This window comes from Diadema setosum, chromosome 17, assembly GCF_964275005.1.
Source record: "Diadema setosum chromosome 17, eeDiaSeto1, whole genome shotgun sequence".
NCBI lineage: Eukaryota > Metazoa > Echinodermata > Echinoidea > Diadematoida > Diadematidae > Diadema > Diadema setosum.
This window is the reverse complement of record NC_092701.1, coordinates 12,789,670-12,808,927: the sequence shown is the minus strand read 5'-3', so window position 1 is coordinate 12,808,927 and position 19,258 is coordinate 12,789,670. Positions and strand designations below refer to the sequence as shown.

Below are 19,258 nucleotides of genomic sequence, written 5' to 3'. Positions count from 1 at the left end.
TGATTTAGTAACTACAACCAAGCCCCCCCCCCCCCAAAAAAAAAAGGAAGTAACCAATGACAGGCTATCGTATACATAATGCCACTTCGGTAGGGATAAGTTTTGCTTTTATAATCCTGTGAATAATATATACAGTAGAGTTTTGTGTGGGGTTGAATGTGCGCACACGACATAATCTCTGAATTTAAATGGCTGTAATTCACTAACATTATAATTGCTTGTCAAAACATTTGAAACTTTCGAATTGAACAAATTCTTAAGTTCTTAAAGTTCTGATGTTGATCAGACATCTACAACTTCCTTTAATGGGTCTAACTCTTGCTTCTAAAACACACTTCACATCCTCCATAGCGGAGAATCAAAGTAATGTGAATTTATAGAGAAAGGGTCAGCAATATTCAAATGAAAACTATATTTCTCGATGTGATTCCCTCTTCTCAGCCCGATTAACCAAAAGTACTAAAACATCGATGACTGGTATTCGCCGCAACCCCAATTGCAACTTCTTAACATTTCCTTTCATGGAATGTGTCGAACGAAACCAGTCTTAATATAGGTACAATCGATTCACCCTCTCTCCCTCTCGGGCAGTAGAACAGCCGGGAATCAGAAACTTGGCAGACGATGCTGACTCAAGCTGTTGAGTGAAGGCTCTGATCTGACCATACAATGCATCTTCCCGCCAACATCTGCCTCAGCAACAGACAGGTGAACCACCAAAACGACATCTGTCCTAATATACCGACAACTCATCCCCAAGAACTAGATTTTCACTGGATGACTTACGTCTAAATCCAGTTGAACACCTCATCTGTCCTACTAACTATCACCTGCGGAAACACCTGAGTGGTGAAAACTAACAAGATGATTCTTCTCACACCTGCATCCCATTAAGGAGGTCAGTCGGTCTCTGTGCCTAGATGTCACCAAGGAGTCACTAGGCGTACCCAGAAGACAGGAATTCTGGTGCTGATCGGAGGGAGATATAATATGTTACCACTTCATCTGGAGAGTCACGCCAAAGCAGGAGACGACGGCGAATCGTATACAGCCCAGTTGCATCTTCGGAAGATGTCGACAGAGAATTCGAGAGTGGATAAAGTTACACGTCCACATTCTGACAGCCAGAAATATGCATACAAAAATGTGGATTAAATAACAAAAAAATATCAACTTCTTAAAACAGTTTCCATGTACACGAACACGATTTTAAAAAATATGGAGATGTTCCAAATTATATCAATGTCCAATAATATAAGGAGCTTAGCGAAACACCAAAGATATTAAACAACACTTTTCCTGAGAAACACACAACAATAATAACAATGACACTGACACTACTGGGTGTAATATATAGGGTGGATGTAGACTAAGTGATGATGATATTGATAGTGATGATGGTATTGATGACGATGATGATGATGACGATGATGATGATGACGATGATGATGATGATGATATTGATGACGATGATGATGAGAAGGAGAAGGAGGAGAAAGAAGATGGGATGATGATAACACAGCTGATGACGATGATGATGATGATATTGATGACGATGATGAGGAGGAGGAGGAGGGAGAAGAAGAAGAAGAAGAAGAAGAAGAAGCTTATGATGATGATGACGACGACGATGATGATGATGATAATGAGGGTGACGATGAGGATACAGGTTATGATGCTGCTAGGCCACCACATTCAAGCAGCCGGTGAAATGACTCGGCTTTACGTCACACCCGTTGAACCACGGCCCTTGGAGCATGAGTCGTCTTTGGCAATCACATTAATCGCAGTCGTTGCTATGGTGACCCCAGCTCTGTCTGCTCTTGCGCTAATCCGCTCGCCCAACTTGAGTAACATCGACCAACCGCGAAGGACTGTGTCAACCACATTGCATCATTGATCATTTCTTCTTCTGTCATCTTGGCGCCGTTTTCACTTTGCTGCAAGAAGTTGCTTCATTTAAAGGTAGGGAATCCCATTTGCATGCCTTAAATGAAGAGTTGTATAAACACAGTGGTATGTTGAAGAGAGTATCATTTTAGAAACTCCCACAAAGTATTGAAAGTGGAAGGTAACATTTAGTACATTTTTATTGACCGTTAGATTTTGAATTGAATTTTTTTCGGGGCTCACCGTAAATTCCAGTACATTACTAGGCTACCTTTGCAGACCCATGCACTGCATGTGTGCCCATTATGTATATTTTGTGAATAAAGTTCATCAAAACTTACAAACATTTCTACATACATTCTTGCCACACACTCTATATGTTATTACATCAGCTCTTATACTTTTAGATTTGTGTTTATAGATAAAAAATACAGAAGACTGCAACAAAAAGGCTTAAGTGTGGCTGACACACAGAACTACTGAGTAGTTGAGTTTTGTGCATTATTCAAATTGTAGATAACTGTTGACTTCCAAATTTCTAAGCAGTGGCCTAAACAAGTCCCCTGAGGTTCATATTTAATGTTTTGCTGCATTTTGGGAGTTCTGTAAAAGGTATCCCCTACCTTTAATCATCCTCTTTCATTTTTTTTTAACTTCTCAAAGTCTGTTCGATTGTTTGACTAACCACAGGGTGTAGATGAAATAAAATTACTCATCTTTACTGAACTTTGAACCTTACCTAGACAGAAATAAATGCCATTTTAGTTACATACGTCTAGATACCCTTTTGTAATAGTTTGATACCCCTTCCTCTCTCCGTGTCCCTCCTCTCTCTATCTATCTCTCTGTTCTTGATATGAAAGAGTGTCCGTCAGCATATTTATGTCTAGACTGGCTATTCGGATATAGAAAAAATACGAAAGGAACACCACTGAAATTTTCAGCCAGTTTCATTAGGAATGATATTTGCTGTAACATATCTCAGTAACAGGTCTAGTGGATGTGCTTTCCACCAAGAACGAAGATTTGTGAAATTCCGTTCAATTCTTTTTTTCCATTCCGTTCTATTATTGAGCATTCTGGCATCACGTTTTCTTCGGCCGTTCCGGTCTTAGAGTTGGCAGGACACGGAGGCAGCCGAAAATTTATTAATTAATGATATTCGGACTCTTCATTTTTCCCTCTACTTTCATTTCTGTGGGGTGGGGGTTCAAAATAATTTGAAAATAATAGACCATTGTGACTGAGTGTAACGACCGAGCGGGGGCATGGGTCCTGGAGGGGCGTGGCACTACTTAGGACCTTTTTTTTTTTTTTTTTTTTTTTTTTCTGAGGGGGGTGGGGGGAAGGGGTATTCCCCTCTGACACAAGGAAGCTTTTGAATTTTTAGAATTGACATTGCTGAGCAGTTTCGGTGGATAACTACGTGGGTGGAAAATTGTCAATTTTTATTAAAGTAAGACGAAACGTATGTCATTTATTCAAGTAAAAATACAAAACATAATTACTACAATATTTTCTTATTTACTAATCAAATTATTTGAATATGTGTATATCTGAGTCTAAAAGGGGGTTTTCTTGGAGGTAGATATTTGTGCCCCCTCTCCTGCATACGCCCATGGAGAGGGGTATTTAAAAGTAAAAAATTATTTTGTTAAAGCGGACGCTGCTCCCTCCCCCCCCCCCCCCCCACGTTACGGATCTATCCCCGTGACATGGATTACCTATATTGATTGAAATCTGGAAAGGGTTCAAATTTCTGCGAATTTGATATGAATACACTTTTGATTCATAGGATTCAATTATTATGATTGAACAATAAATCTGATAATTAAAAAGTGAATGCTGAATAAATTTCACGCTACATAATTTTATCTTGACTCCTAAATTAGAGTACAAGGGGATACTCCAGGTTCAATGCACGGACCTGAAGAGAATGTCAAGAATTAATCAGAATAAACAAGTAATAGCAATATCTAAACCTCAAGAACGTTTCAGGTCTTAGTTTGGTTCACTATTTCAACACTTAAAGAGGTTTCATTGAGATAAAAGGAGTTTAAGAAATTTGAAGAAATTTCTTTGCGGTCATTTTGTCCTTCATCTTGGAATGATGATAAAATAGATAATAAAATAGATAATAATATATATGGGTAGGTATCGCTTCGTGCAGAAACTCAATGCATTAGATCGCTAGTTTATACAAATTCAGACTAGACATATCTAGAATGTGAGAGAATTCTCGAAAAATGATGGCAACAACCATTTTTTGTGTGTCTTTCATTCCCGGATGATAACAAAATGAGAATAAATAGGGGTAGATTTTCTGCTTGACGAGAACCATTCATTTTGTAGAATGTAGATTGGAGACAACATTGGACTAGATATCTTTAGAATATATGACAGTTATGACGGTTACTACCAAGTAGGCCCTACCAAATAACATTAAAAATGTTAATCATAAAAATGTTAATAGCTCGCATGGGTTATTATCACAGCTCAGTCGAAGAGATTACTTTCAGGCATGTTTTGAGCTCAGTACAATGTGACTCTGATAAAATTTACCTCCATATTATATTTACTGCACTGTCATGACATGATTTCAGTCTAATGTTTCGAGAAAATTACTACATTTGCACATATTTGCATATCAGCATGCACTATAAAATGACGTAAATGAATGTAAGAATGATACTTTGTCTTGGTGCCTAGATTATATAACGTGCTCGTCTTTAAACACTAGAGAACAAAATAAAAATCCAGTGCCTGTACAGCCACTTTTCCGTTCTAGTTTGCCGGTCTAAAAGAAGTATTTGCAAGTGGCACATGATAAAAATCACAGAGATTAAGATGAAAGGAGGAACTAAACTCCTGTATTTACATTGTTTTTCAATTCTGGCTTACCATAGAAACATGCCTACTAAATGTGAATATATGTTTCAGGAAAAAAAAACGGGGTTGGACAGATTATGGGCTGCAATGGATGTAGTTCAGTAACGGAATAACAAAGAACATAAACATTTTGAGGGAGAGAGAGAGAGTTGAGGTAGAGCTGATTCATTTGGTTCTAAACTATGCTGATTTAATTGAAAATCATCTCTATGCTCAGTTATACTATAAAGTAATATCTCACAAACAGTTTAACTGTATCTGATTCAAATCAGACCAAAGGAAAATGACTTTCACACCTTCTCACAAAATAGTGATATCTGTCACTATCAATGAACAGTTGGGATGAGGTGATTATTCATCATCTCACAAAAATACTTTACCTCTGATTGCCTTGCTCGGAGGTCGACGATTCATAGCAACTTACCCCCGAAAAGACACAGGTCATGGGTTAGGTTATAGGACCTAATTTAGTGGCGTGGATCTGTAATTAGTCTTGTTAATTTCACTTAAAAATCCACAATTTTGTAAAGATTTGTGAAAAGATTATGGGTATACTTGAGAGGCTAATATATAAACATCCTATCCAGTTTGCAGTTTTGTGGTTCAACTCCGACAATAAGCATTGTTTCTTGAAAACTCGATAAAAAAAAATAACCTAGTGCCGGGGACTTTTGGACCGTCTGTAAAAAATGCTATATTTTTTTTCTGTGTTTGTTTGTTGTTTTTTGTCAAGTAGCAGTCAAAGCACATTAAACTACTTTCATCATTTCATGCATGGTTTCAGTGACACATCTAGTAATTGCATTGTGTTTATTCAATCTAAACATATTATGATAGCCAACTGGACCACGGAATAGTAATGCTCTTCAAATGGATATTGACTGAATTTGCAATTGGTGGCTTGTACATTGCGTGAGACCTCTGCAGAGTATTTAAAAAGAATTTCTTGGTCAAACTGATTGCTCAAATCAGAATAAACAAATCTATCATTTATAGGAGTATCAATATCTGTAAATACCAATAGTCTATTGAGTGTTCATGCTCATTCGTATACATCACCATCATATTCATAATCGATAGAATTGTCATTGTGTTTATATTTAGCAGCATAGGAGTGGCGTATGGGGAAACCCTTTCTGTGACAAGGGCATTGAGAATGATACAGCACGCTTCAACCATAGTCATAGTAGGAAGTTTTTACAACTGTATATCACTTTAAAAGGATTGTATAGTTTTGGTTGAGACCTAACTTTAGGTTTATAACAAACATTTATGTTGAGATACTGACAAACCTCTTACGAAATGTGAAAGAGCATGTAATTCCAAGGGGAATTCAACGTTTATTTGATGAAAATTGCTTTTAAAATGGCTGAGATATCCAAAAAAGAGCACTCCTAGTAAAAGATGGGACCCACCCTTTATTACGATCGCTTTGTTTTACTTTGTTTTACTTTGTTTTTGGATGTCTCAGCCACTCCAAAACCGATTTCGTCAAATAAACTTTGAATTCCTTTGAGAATGGTATGCTCTGTACTATTTCAGAAGTGGTTCCTTGGTATCTCGCAAAAAGTTAAAAGGTAAATCCTCATCTCCACCAATATATACAATCCCTTTAACGTCACGGAAAGCGATTCTTATGAGAACATGGGATGGATACTGGAATACATCAGGCCTGAAAAAAAATAATAAAACTGAGTCTTCTTCCTTCTCATGATAATGAATATGACTCTTTCCCTCCAACAAGGAAGCGGTTTGTTGGCGCCATTGGTATAGCGTTCGTATGCACACGCAACGCAAGTTCAATGCAAAACAGCGTTATTGACCATAGGGATTAAGTCAGGGCCTCTTCACTCCAGCTGCCTGAATATAACGGTTAACAGCTAGCAATACCGTGGTGGGTACACCAGCGCTCCTTAGAAACTGGTTCCAAACTCCGGGGGATTAAGGCGAGCAACAATGAACGTGAGACTTTAGCGATCAATGGCCACTCAATGGGGCAAGAACTACAGCCACTCTCGGAACAATGGGTTGGTCAGTGAGTTGCGGGAGAGGACTGCCATATTGCTTCGTCAAGTTTGACCATCAAAAGACTGATCACGTAATGGTTGTACGGGAGAACGAATATTCCCCTATCACTGTACTACATAGCTGTTCCTCTGCGCTATCAAGCTATACGAGTCACACTCAATGTATCGTAACACAAGATTCCTCTCTCTGTTGTCTCAACGCATACGGTATGACACGATGTATGGAATACTTTGGTTTATCTCTTTAGTATCGACTTCTTCTTCTGATCATTATGACACGTTGTCTACCACTACACTTTCCTTGGACCTATATGTCTACAAAATTTAAGTCAGTGGATACTATCTACCACGGGGCAGACTATGTTTTATCTATTTGTTATCTTCAGGTACATGTCACGGGCAGATCGAAACTGTCATTTTCACGATCACATCCTTATCTACTGTGATACCCATTGACAATGGCCGCGAATTCACAGTAGTAGGCAAAACCGAACCCAACATTATTTTGGTATTGCTGTGCTTTACACACACATGGCTTGATCACAACTTGCTGGCTCAGATACATCTTTTGAACCATGGAGTCAAAGAATAGTTTAAACAAACCTCCTAAAATTTTACAGGACACGTTGAACTCTAGAACATGATTACTACATCCGACCGGGTAACGATACTAAAAAAAAAAAGTGTGGTGAACGCCTTATCAACATCATCAAACACGGTCACATTTACTCATTCGATCGTAAACGCAGACAAGAGTAACCACATCTATCATCACATTGAAGACAAAGTCCAAACTGTTCAATTCGAAATGAAACCCTTAAACTTCAAACAAGGTATTTACTGTTTACTAAAAATGTGGCAAATAATGAAGTCAATGTTTCCACTCATTGCGAATGCAACAGAAAATAGCCACACGCGCACGACGCCCGGTAGTGGCTATATACCGTCTGTTGGTAAAGACGCAACATACGACAGCCAACGTAAAACATTTCACGTTTTGGATACTTTTATTGACGACCAGCGCACTCACCTTGATCTAAAGTCGGTCGGGTTGACTCCCCGGCCAGCGAGTAGGGATTCCATCGGGGGTACGGCAGCATGATCGGCCCTGACGACGGACCAGGGGGCAGGGACAGGGTCAGTTCCGCTCTAGGCCCGGACGGGCAAAAAACGAGGCCGTGGATGGTGGCGAAACGAGCCCGAAAACGAAAAAGGAAGGAAAAGCCTGTAGCGTTCACTGGACTTGGACTTCTCGCATTGTACACCGTCGACGGACACTGCTCGCCTCTCTGTTTCTAATTATTACCGACTGTGGCCCCAGCACGGCTGGACATCCCCTCCAACTTGCAGACACTGTTGCGTAATACTGTATTATTGGTCATACATACATACACACAGTCCATACACACACGCATAGGATAAACGTGGGAATGGAAAAACGGTATACACTCAGACAAGACCGTTCCAAAGCGATGAGAATAGATTTAATTGCACAGCGAAGCTGAGGGAATCAAGGTTACGGGCGAGACCTTGTATCTGTGAGAGGGGTGCTGGTCAATGCGTACAGTGGTCATTTGTCCAACACCTTCGATCACCGTTTCTTGACGCCCCCGTCCACTGTCCACACGACCACCGTTAACTTCGTCAAAACAGCACACAACTTTTAGTTCAAACGCTGGCGATCATCAAGCTAACCGCGGGGAATACGACCATTTAAATTACTGCTGACGTCCCTGTGTGTGAGATGATACTGACCATCCCTCCACAAGCGCGATGGGTCAAGACCTACACTGTTACGTAATAGCATACCCTTTATTCATGACATTGTACACGGAGAGATCCTAGCCTGCTCCTTAGCGCTCGCTCGCCGAAGCGTCACGGCGAAACCGGCGCGTAGCATTGGCACAATCGACTAGTAAATGGGATTAGTTTGGGGGAAGAAATCTCTCGTCTTTGTTCCCCTCCCTTCTTTCATTCCGTTATATTCCAGTTGTATAGAAACGAAAGCTTAGTATCTTGGCTCAGACAGACAGAAAGATAGGTGAAAATATATTACTGCTTCTTTCTTTCTCCTGATGATTTTACTGGCTGCAAAATCCTCCAACAGATTTTCTAACCTCTCACAACACTCAATCAAAATCATATTTCGCATCAAAGCGATGCCTTCAATGAGTTAAGATAAGATGTGTAGAGACACAACCAATATGTTTACCCCCTAAGTAGTTTATCTGGACACACTATAAACTTCCTATCTGAGCTGAGTGTGTCAAGAGTTCATAGCATTGGCATTAGAGTATAACGATTGAACTGAATGTTGCGACAGACGAGACGATGCAATGTTGGTCCAACGAAGGCATGTTGCTATCTTACTCTAGATGTAAGGCAGCATGACTCTACAGCCATTCCAATACGAATTTAGTACTTGCTCGTGTTGAAACTGATCAATGGTAGTTGAAGAAAGTCAGTTTGTTATAAAACTATCATCATGATATGTTTGCATTTGCGCTAACTCATGCTTCTGAGAGATGGAGACACAGTCCATTTTGAGAGAAAAAAAGGTAAAGAGAAATTCCTGCGTGGACACGAGGCTGTTATGCAATTCATAGCACAATCTGTCTGCTTCGTTATTTATCTCTACACCCGTTGGAAAACAAAGATATATGTCCGATACATAGACCTACACATACACACTACAAACATACAAAACATGAAGTCATTAAAACGCGCTAATATGATTAGACTCATCACACATTAAATCGATTGGATGGCTTATGTGATTTCCGTCCCGGTTTGCTTGAAGAAGACAACTTTATATTCCTTCCCAAATACGTTTATAGCATGAAATATTTCGATAAAAGGAAAAGTAGCGATTTTCATGTTAATGTTATAACTGACCATGGAAGTGGGTGAGACAGGACGGCTGTACTAAACAACAACACAACACAAAAACACGTCACTCAAATAATGATGTCAGTTTTTATTCACTTCTGAATGTTTGGAAGACGCGATGAATTCATGATTGTTATCAAGTCAATAGTTAAAATGTAGCTATCATTCCATCATTGACGACTATCATCCAGGGGCTGATTTTATCAAAATACTCATTATGGGTGCTCATATGACAAAGAACAACAACAACAACAACAACAACAACAACAACAACAACAACAACAACAACAACAACAACAAGAGTTTACTTGAAGAATATATGATGCAAAAAAGGAAAGGAGATAGATGGGGGAGAGAGATATATAGATAGATAGAAAAATATAGAAAGGAAGATAGAAGAAAAGAGGAGGAGGGAGAGCGAGGATAAAACAGAATAGCTGTTGAAAGACGTGGACGATGGTGTAATCTTGGAAATGGGGTTTAGCTCTCTTTGTATTAGGCTCTGTGTTATCACATAAACATTGGTCAGTAATTATGTGCCCCTTGACATACAACGCCTCACAGCGAGGCTCATGCATATAACGGGGCCCGACAGCCGTGGGGCACTGAGAGTGAACGGTAACACACTCAAACGAAGATTTCGGCCTTGCAGACATGCAAATTAGTAGACCAGACGTAGAAACATGAGTGATTTAATAAGTAGCAGTGGTCAAGCCGTGGTCAAGCGGATCGACGGTCGTTCTGTGTGTACGCAGTGTCCTTTGAATCGGCAACGTCCAAGCGCAAGGCATTTTACTGCAATAACCTTGCTGCGTGGTGATTTGTGAAACCAACATGCGCGCACATAACTCACGGTGGGGGAATTACGGGCTGGAAACATGAGCGTTGGGCAGGCGAGATAGGGCTGTGCATGACATAACATGACGCCATCTTGGACGTCGGCCTTGCATGTGTCGGGGCCAAGTCTATGATTAGGTGTGGAACCGAACCCGCTAGGTTTATGCATAAATGCCATACGGCATGGGGAAAGGACTGGAATTTTAAAGCCTTGGATTTCAAAACAAAAAGTGAAACACCAAATGACAAAATACTATTTGAATCAAAAAAAAAAAAAAAGTGACATCGGCATAGAGATGTAGTCGACATATTATCTGTTCAGGCACTTTACAACTGGTCACCATAGTTCCGCTTTCAGTCCAAGTGTGTTGCGTTTGTATTTGTGTCTCTCAGAGTTTGACAAAAGAATTATAGAGTATCACAAAGTTTTCTTTGCAGTCATTTTGCCGTTTCTTTATATCTCCGTCTGGACAACAATCTCTGAGTATGGGTGATATCGTCTTTGACATCGGCACCCGATGTGGATGGATGTGCAGCTGAGTCAAACAGAACTAAGACCTATTGGTAGTTGAGGCAATATCTTCCACCCTTTACCTTAATTTATCTTGAAGACCACACCTAGCTGTATATTTACAGTGAAGAAAATAGGCCTACATTACTGTAGATTCGGAACCAAGCTAACTACGATTTTTGTTTCAAAGGTTGACACATCTATGATACGGTGATAGTCAAAGCTCTTGAGATGTCCACTATACTATATAAGATCAAACAATACCAACATTTACTCACAGGTGGATAAGGAGGATTGTGACCTTTGGGCCATTTTCAAGGCTGTTTTCCCCTTCTCTGCATATAAATCTCTGTAATTCATGTCTTTTCGATGTTGTTCGTAACCTCGGGGACAAAATATGGCACGTTCTGTCACATCGTGCACCATTCTTGAGATATCTGCTCTACGTAATCCTACGTAGTAAACTGCAGGAGTTTGTTGTGTTGTTGTTATTTTTTTTCTTCAAAAGTGAATATCCACCTCTGGCTTACTTTTGATTCTACTTGTACGAGTATAAAAAGTCAAACAAACATAAAACTTAATGTTTCATAAGATTATGTCGAAAGAGAAAACAGAAAAAAAAAAAATAATTCCAAAGTTGCGCATACTTTCCGAAACGGTAATATCGTTGACTGGTGTGACATACAGAACTCAGATATTTAATGACGGTTTTTAACATTAACGTGCTCAGAAATCTTCACATATTGTCTATGCTGACATGAAATATAAGCAAGGTAGAAAAAAAAAATAGATGAATTCTTACATATCAGTTGTTCTCGAGAAGAAACAATTCGGCAATGGTGACCTTTTATAAAGGTTGGGAGAGTATACATTTTGAACTATTGACTTTAAATAATCATATGGACAATCAGATGAGGATGGTGATAGCAAATAATGATGATAACAAGGAAAATAACAACAATGCTTATTTGATTGTTGCTTGACGAGTATAAACACATGAACTTCAACTTATAGCTTTGTCATTCTTTGCCATACATATTAATGAAGTTTTTACTGTAGGCCTACTGTATATATGTGACTTAAACCTTCTGGTCCAAACCAACTTAAACACCGAGAGACTTCTCCCTTCAAAATTCATGAAGGTGGTTCAATCATTGACACAAATTTCACTTATTGAAATCTTAAGAATGTAATGAGAGAGAGAGAGAGCAGAGCTTGTATGACGGAACACTTGGAGAACAAATATTCAAATATTCATATAGGGCCTAACGTATTAACATTATTCTTAATCACTGCTGATTTATTATGCGGTTAAAGTTTCTTGAAATTTTCCTTCATCTCTTCTTTGTTTGATTCATATAATGACAAAAGAAAAAAAATGTCGAGAAAACATACTTTCCATCGTTGTAGCGGCTTAAAGAGGAAAGCCAGTCCAAATATAAGTTAGTCTGATAAAAAAAGAGTAAAATCTTAGAGTTCAATGGTAAAAATTGGACTGAAATCGGATGAAAAATACGGAAGTTATGAAATTTTCAAATTTTGATAATTTCTCCAAAACAGTTCTTGTACAGTGGGTATGAATATGCAAATGAGTGGGCTAACCATGTCATGCCCTCACAATTTTGCATTGATCGTGCACAAAAAAAAAAAAAAATGACGAAAATTCAATGTTTCTGTCACTGAAGTCTGAATCATGGTGTTATTCCTGGTTGAATAACTTCAGAATAGTGATCAGTTAGATATATGAGGATTTGAGCCTCAGGCATAATTGCGTTTGATTGAAAAAAAGAGGAAATTTCAAAATTTTATGTGCAAACTATATGGTAAGTTGTGAGGGAATGACGTGCTCACTTTTCCATTTGCATATTCATATTGACTGTTTAAGAACTGTTTCCCCCGAAAATAGCGAAACTTCAAAATGCCATATCTTCCTTATTTTTCAAAATTACGATCAAATTTATACCGTTGAACTCGTAATATTTTACTTTTTCTTATCAGACTAACTTATATTTGGACTGGATTTCCCCTTTAAGAGCTACCTGAAAATTTGTCGTTTTCCACAAAGAGATAAGACATGAGATCAACACGTTAATCCTCCACATTTGAATGTTGTTGTTTTAAAGAGGAAAGAGAAAGGGTGAAAAAGTGGGGCCCTATACATCAAATAATTTGCCCCATTTGCCCCATTTGAATAATCAATTTTCAAATCTGTGCAAATTTAGCGTACTATTGAAAGTGCAACGGAATGTACCAAGATTTTTCAGCTCTGTTAATCCCTGCTATACCAGGACTAAGGTAACGTTAACAAGTAGACACGGATTGTTAAATGGATTTGGAATTGCCTAAAATTGAGATGAAAGAAAAAGAACATAATTATGGTGCTTCTTTCTTGAATCATCAAATGTAGTGTACCCTTTGTTGATCCTACTAAATTTTACCCCTATGTGTAATATAAAAAGAAGTATGTGAAACTGTGAGAAGGCCGTATTTTGTTTGTCAGCTTTCAAGAAACATGAGAAAGCAAAAATCTGTTTTCCGTACGAATTTAAACGTCCAAGAACAAGACATAGGAGACAAAAATAATGTCATTGCCTTGCTTCAAGACTACCAAACTGACGTATGAAGTAACATGAAATACGAAAATTACTGATTTTTATTTTGTTGTTGTTCTTGATGTTGTTGTTGTTGTTTTCAAATATGAACTTCCCTTGCCAATTCCTACTTTTTCGTATAAGACACCGTTTCCCGTTCTGTTTACAATTTTGTGGCAATATAACTTGGGCCTGTTTCATAAAGAGCTGCGATTGATCTTACGCTCGATTTATTGAGCGTAACTCGCTTAATTGAGCGTAAGTTCAATATTGAGCGTAATTCCTGTTTCATAAAGACACGCTTGATTTCAAGAAAATCAAGCGTAACTTTCAGTAGATTTAGCGTTGCTTGCGATCAATCGCAAAGTTGGTTATGAATGTCATTTGCGACTGATTGCAACTTATACTCAATCTTTATGAAACGGGCATCTTGTCTTATAGAATATTGTATCCTTTTCAAAATCCATACACGATTCTTTACCTTCCTGGAAGCGTGGAGAAAGGACGTAGATCCCTATTTCTGTTTTTACGTATAATTTTCCCCCTCTTTTTTTTTTTTTCAAATGCGTTCTCCTTTTTGGTGTGTGGATTTTGCATGAATAAGGGCATGTTAATAATGGAAAAAAAAAATGCAAGCGGTTCCGTTGCTGTTGTTTTTTTTTAAATCTTATTTTGTTGCAGCTATTGTTATAGTCTATTCAAAGTGAGATTGGCCATGCAATAGTTTATCCGGGAATGGAATGGATTAAAAAAAGAAAGGATTATGTTCATGCTGTAAGGCAAAACACAATGCCGAGCAACTTATAATCATGAATGCCATTCCTTCTTCGCTTGGTTGACATCAATGTCTTTACGTTGAGTTTGTTTACAGTAAATAAGTTTGCACTTTTTATTCGACCATGCAATCGTAGGAATACACACGGGCGGACTTCCAGTAAGAGAGGCTCTCAACAAACTGGCCTTTGACGAGAGTGGCCTTATACCGCCGCCAAGTCCTGTCGAGTGCTCATTTAGGAGGAGTTTCCAATGACAAGCATCATTGGATGTACTGATGTCAAACTAAAAGTGTAATTCCACCCCATATACAAGCCGACTTAGATGAAACGAGTTACCCAAAAACAAAACAAAACAAAACAAAACAAACAAACAAAACAAGACAAGACAAAACAAAACGGAAAGTTTCATGTAATAAATAAGTGAGAGGATCATGTGATACACCAAACAATGAGACTGAAGCATAGATACGCATGTTATAGGTGAGGTGATGTCACCATTAGTTGTGTTTGTTTTAAAATGTATTCAGAGATTAGGTTGCATCAGTCGCATCATGTCAGTGAGGCAATTGTGCCTTCTCGGGGAAGAATGAGTTATAGATGCCGAATTACCACCACTAACACAATTCTTATAATATTTCTTTCTACTAATCAATTGTAAAGTTTTCCATGATGGCCCTATCACCTCGAATATGGAGTATCACTTGAAAACTTTGAAAGGAAATTCTACAAGTTCTTATTTCATCCGATCAAAACGCAACCACTCTATGCGTCTACTTCTGTGCTTTTCATAAATGTCGACCGTAACTATTGCGAGGGTGTCATCTGTATAAACGTGTGGAAGGAAGATAAAAGAAGCGGCTCTAATATTTGTGATAAGCAGTCATTCGGTCTAATATGACAGGCCCTTCCACTAACTTATCACTGATCAACAACACCACCTTAGGGGAAACTGTCACCACGGGGTTTCATTTACGTTGTATTGCACAATGTGAATGACCACGATCTATCAGATACATCACTACATGATTCCATTACTAGACCTCGAGAATACGATCCATATTGTGGTGCCGCAAAAAGTTTCCCCCATCGACTCAATAAATATTATCATGATGTGACTGTTTACTCACTTTCACTGTTGACATACGATATTCCTCCACAGGCAGGCTGGCTGACTACCTGCAAGTCCACGGTGCCAGCACAAAACGAAAATCAGCGGCAATAGAAAAAAAGGACGTGTATGCGTTACATTTTTGGAGTCGAGAAAATGAAGAGTTCATGTAAATAATGAACAGCTGAAAAATATTGATACTGGAGTCAAACATGACGAAATGTAAAAACTCTTTCCTAAATTCTGTTTATTCCTTCAATATTTCATCAGTATATTGAAAGACGGTTCAGACTAACTGAAGCTCATCTTTCTGCAAACATTGACATAAACAAAACAAACAAACAAACAAATAAATAAAACAATAACAGAACGGCTCTCCCCATTCTAAACGATAAAACAGAAATAACTGTCAAAATCATAAAGAGATAAAATATCTTTCCCAATAAATAGTCAGACATGTATTTTTGAATAACTGATTTTGCTGTTGCCTCATTATCATCGTAAGCAGCCCACATAAAGTACAAAACAGTATACGATAAATCACAAATCACCTTGCATAATCACTCTCCATCTAGTATTTGAGAAAAGGTGTGTACATCGTTTCAGAGAAAAACCTCGTTCACTCTAACTGGGGGGGGGGGGGGGTGAGAGCTGGAAGACCAGGGGTAATATCACTTACCGATTGTAAACACAAGAGGGCGGCAGAACACATTTTGAAGACCGAATGCCTATCTCTGCTATCTCGGAATGCTACTACAAGTATTATCCCGGATCTACAAGTAAGACTACTGATTTGTTTGTTTGTTGTTGTTTTTTTGTTTTGTTTGCTTTTCTTTTTACCTGAACCTGTTTAATGACTCAATGTAATTTAAATTTGTAGACGTAAAACTTAGTCCTTCGACGGCAACCAAAATCAATCAGATATTGATCAACATCACAACTTTCTATAAGATAATTCAATGGCTTCCATGACTCCTCCAAGTCTAGATATGTCAGTCACAGCTGAAACTATACTTTGTGTTTGTTTCACTCATCTTAATAGTCACAATGAATAATCAAATGAATAAGTATGGTATGAATGAATGAAAGAAAAAGTGATTGAACACATAAATCCATAAATGAATTTGTAATTACATACATCTAAGACGTTACCAGGTACATCTTCTATGGCAGAAAAGGGCAACAGCTAAGGAATGTACAAATGGCAATGCACTAATTGATTTATTCATCGATATGTGGTCATAAAAAACGCAGACCGCTGCGCAGGAGAAATTACAAAGAATGCAACATCGAATAATTTTCAACCTGTTTGCCTCTAATTGCATGGATTTTTATGTTGTTGTTGTGGTTATGATAGGGGTTGTTATTGTTGTTGTTGTTGTTGTGGTGGTGGTGGTGGTGGTGGTGGTGGTGGTGGCTTTGGTGGTAGTGGTAAAGGTATCACTTTGGGCTCTGGCGCTTATCTTACTGTAAGAAGAAAATACCGGCAAACATATTTATACTGGTTGGAAGAGCCTGAGGGGCTGGTTAAGATTTCTACCGTAGATGGCGACATTTCTATATTAAGTGCATCGATGAAATCTTCACCCTGCTCAAAGAGCTGCATCAGCTTGATACACGCCAAGGGTTCTGTTTACTGCTGTTACTATCAAGATTGTTTTACTGCAATTTTGCAGACATATGGAGATAAGGGTGATAATGCTTAGTGGATGAGCATGAACAAAGATGACTACTAAGTATGCAGTTCTTCATGAAAATGTTGACACCGGCTGAATGTACAGCACACAACATTCAACACTTGAAAAAGGCAGCCAGCCTCATTCTACTATACCAGCACAACAAGAGTTAAGTGATTAATAATCTGCGGGCTTAAAATTACACATAGCAGGAGGCACTAGGTAAGACCCTTAAATAGGAGTCAGCTTGGATGTAATAAAGTTTGAGAAAGGGGTAGGTCTATTGCATGTGTTTAAAGGACAAGTTCACCTTCACATACATGTGGATTGAATGAATGCAGCAATATTAGTGGAGCACATCAGTGAGAGTTTGGGGGAAAATCCGATAATCCGTTCCAAAATTATGAATTGTTTCCAAGTTTCTGCACAGTCCCTCCTGGATGAGAAGACTATTACAGTGTATGATGTCACATGCGTACAGAGCAAAAAGTAAAAAAAAAAAAAATCTTAACTTTTGAACGGATTGTTCTATTTTCCTCAAACTCTCACTGATGTGTTCTACTAATATTTCTGCATTCACTCAACCCACATGTCTATGAAGGTAATCTATCCTTTGTTGTAATGTAGTGACGAAGTCAAAATTAAAAGTCGACAGTAATTGAGGACAAAACTGTATTTTCTAAGAGACAAATGTTTCCATCATCACAAAATGCTGTTTCAAAATGGAGTGATGTTTTGGTTTTTTGTTTGCTTATTTGTTTTTGTTGTTGTTGTTGTTTTCTTGTAATCTTATTCTCGGATTACCACACCCGCTTTGCTTCCCGTTTGCACAGATAATGCTGTAGATAAGTGTGGCTTTTGCGTCCCCCTTTACCGCCCTACACTGTGCACGAGACCCACATAACATTTTTTTTTTAATGTGAAGTTATTGGTTATGTGATATCCATTTTATTTTCTTTTTTTTTCAACCTATTTGTGGAAATCGTCAAATCCGATTTACTTAATATCCTTCCCGCATTGAGCGGGACTTCAGACACTAAAGACTGAGGTGTATATTACCGTAGAGGGCAGCAGACCACATGCTTCTTTGGATGAACATAGTCTCCCCACTTACTGGTTCTGTGGCACAATGAATGGTTCAACAATGTTGGAGTACTAAAGACCAATAACTAAACTATAATGTGCACAGGCAAGAGTTTGAGCTTAAAGGTTTGCAGGGTGTGATGGGAACTCATCTCACTACTTGATTCGGAAATAAGTATCGGCCTTCTTCAACTTGTTTACCCTCTGTACAAAATGAATGAAATTTGTAAGATCGCAACTGCTCATCTGCATTTTTTTTTTTCAACAAACATGTCGGGACTCGAACCTGTCGTCTAAGGTCAACTGTTTTCCGGGCAGCGTGTGCGATTTTTTTTTTAATTATATTATAATATTTTTTTAATGTTTCTTTATTATCAACTTGAAACATATTTATATCCAAGCTCCGAAATTCCGACATTGTTATGTTAAGTATAGTACTCCAAATGAAAATTAAATGAAAGTGAGAGATTATTAAGCAGAGGGATAAAGATATGACGTTTGAATTTTCTTCGATTTGTCTTCCCTCTAGACAAATTGTTGAAAACTCACACCTCATATCCTCACCCTTCTGCTTAATAATCTCTTGCTTTTCTTGGACACAATTTTTGTTCATTGCGGTCTAGACCGATAATGATGAAGTGTAAGAGATTCAGAGTTAAAATGTAGCCAAATTTGTTTTGCACATCTAATGACAGTCTCCTCTTATATATATATATATATATATATATATATATATATATATATATATATATATATATATATATATATATATATATATTTATATATAATGTACACACATGTATATATAGTTTCAGTTCAATAATTAGTTATCATCCACTAGGACAAAATATAAGCTTTGCCTCAAGCTTTGCTTTTTTTAACAGCAGTCTACTCAATTTCCAGCAATATTAATCTTAAATTGGTATAATCAGAAAGGCCGCAGTACCTATTGCCAACTCACAGTATTTTTCTTTCATTTTT

General features: G+C 38.0%; 1 protein-coding gene across 1 annotated transcript in view; it reads right to left on the bottom strand.

Annotated features, from left to right (window-relative positions):
- Nucleotides 1-7,906, bottom strand: part of LOC140240999 (nuclear receptor subfamily 6 group A member 1-like) — a 51,652-nt gene extending 43,746 nt beyond the window's left edge. The window contains exons 1-2 of the mRNA XM_072320776.1: nucleotides 7,837-7,906; nucleotides 4,262-4,267 (exon numbers count right to left, since the gene is read on the bottom strand). Coding sequence (XP_072176877.1) covers nucleotides 4,262-4,267; nucleotides 7,837-7,906 — 76 coding nt within the window. The remainder of the gene's footprint in view (nucleotides 1-4,261; nucleotides 4,268-7,836) is intronic.
- Between the last annotated feature and the right edge of the window lie 11,352 nt (nucleotides 7,907-19,258).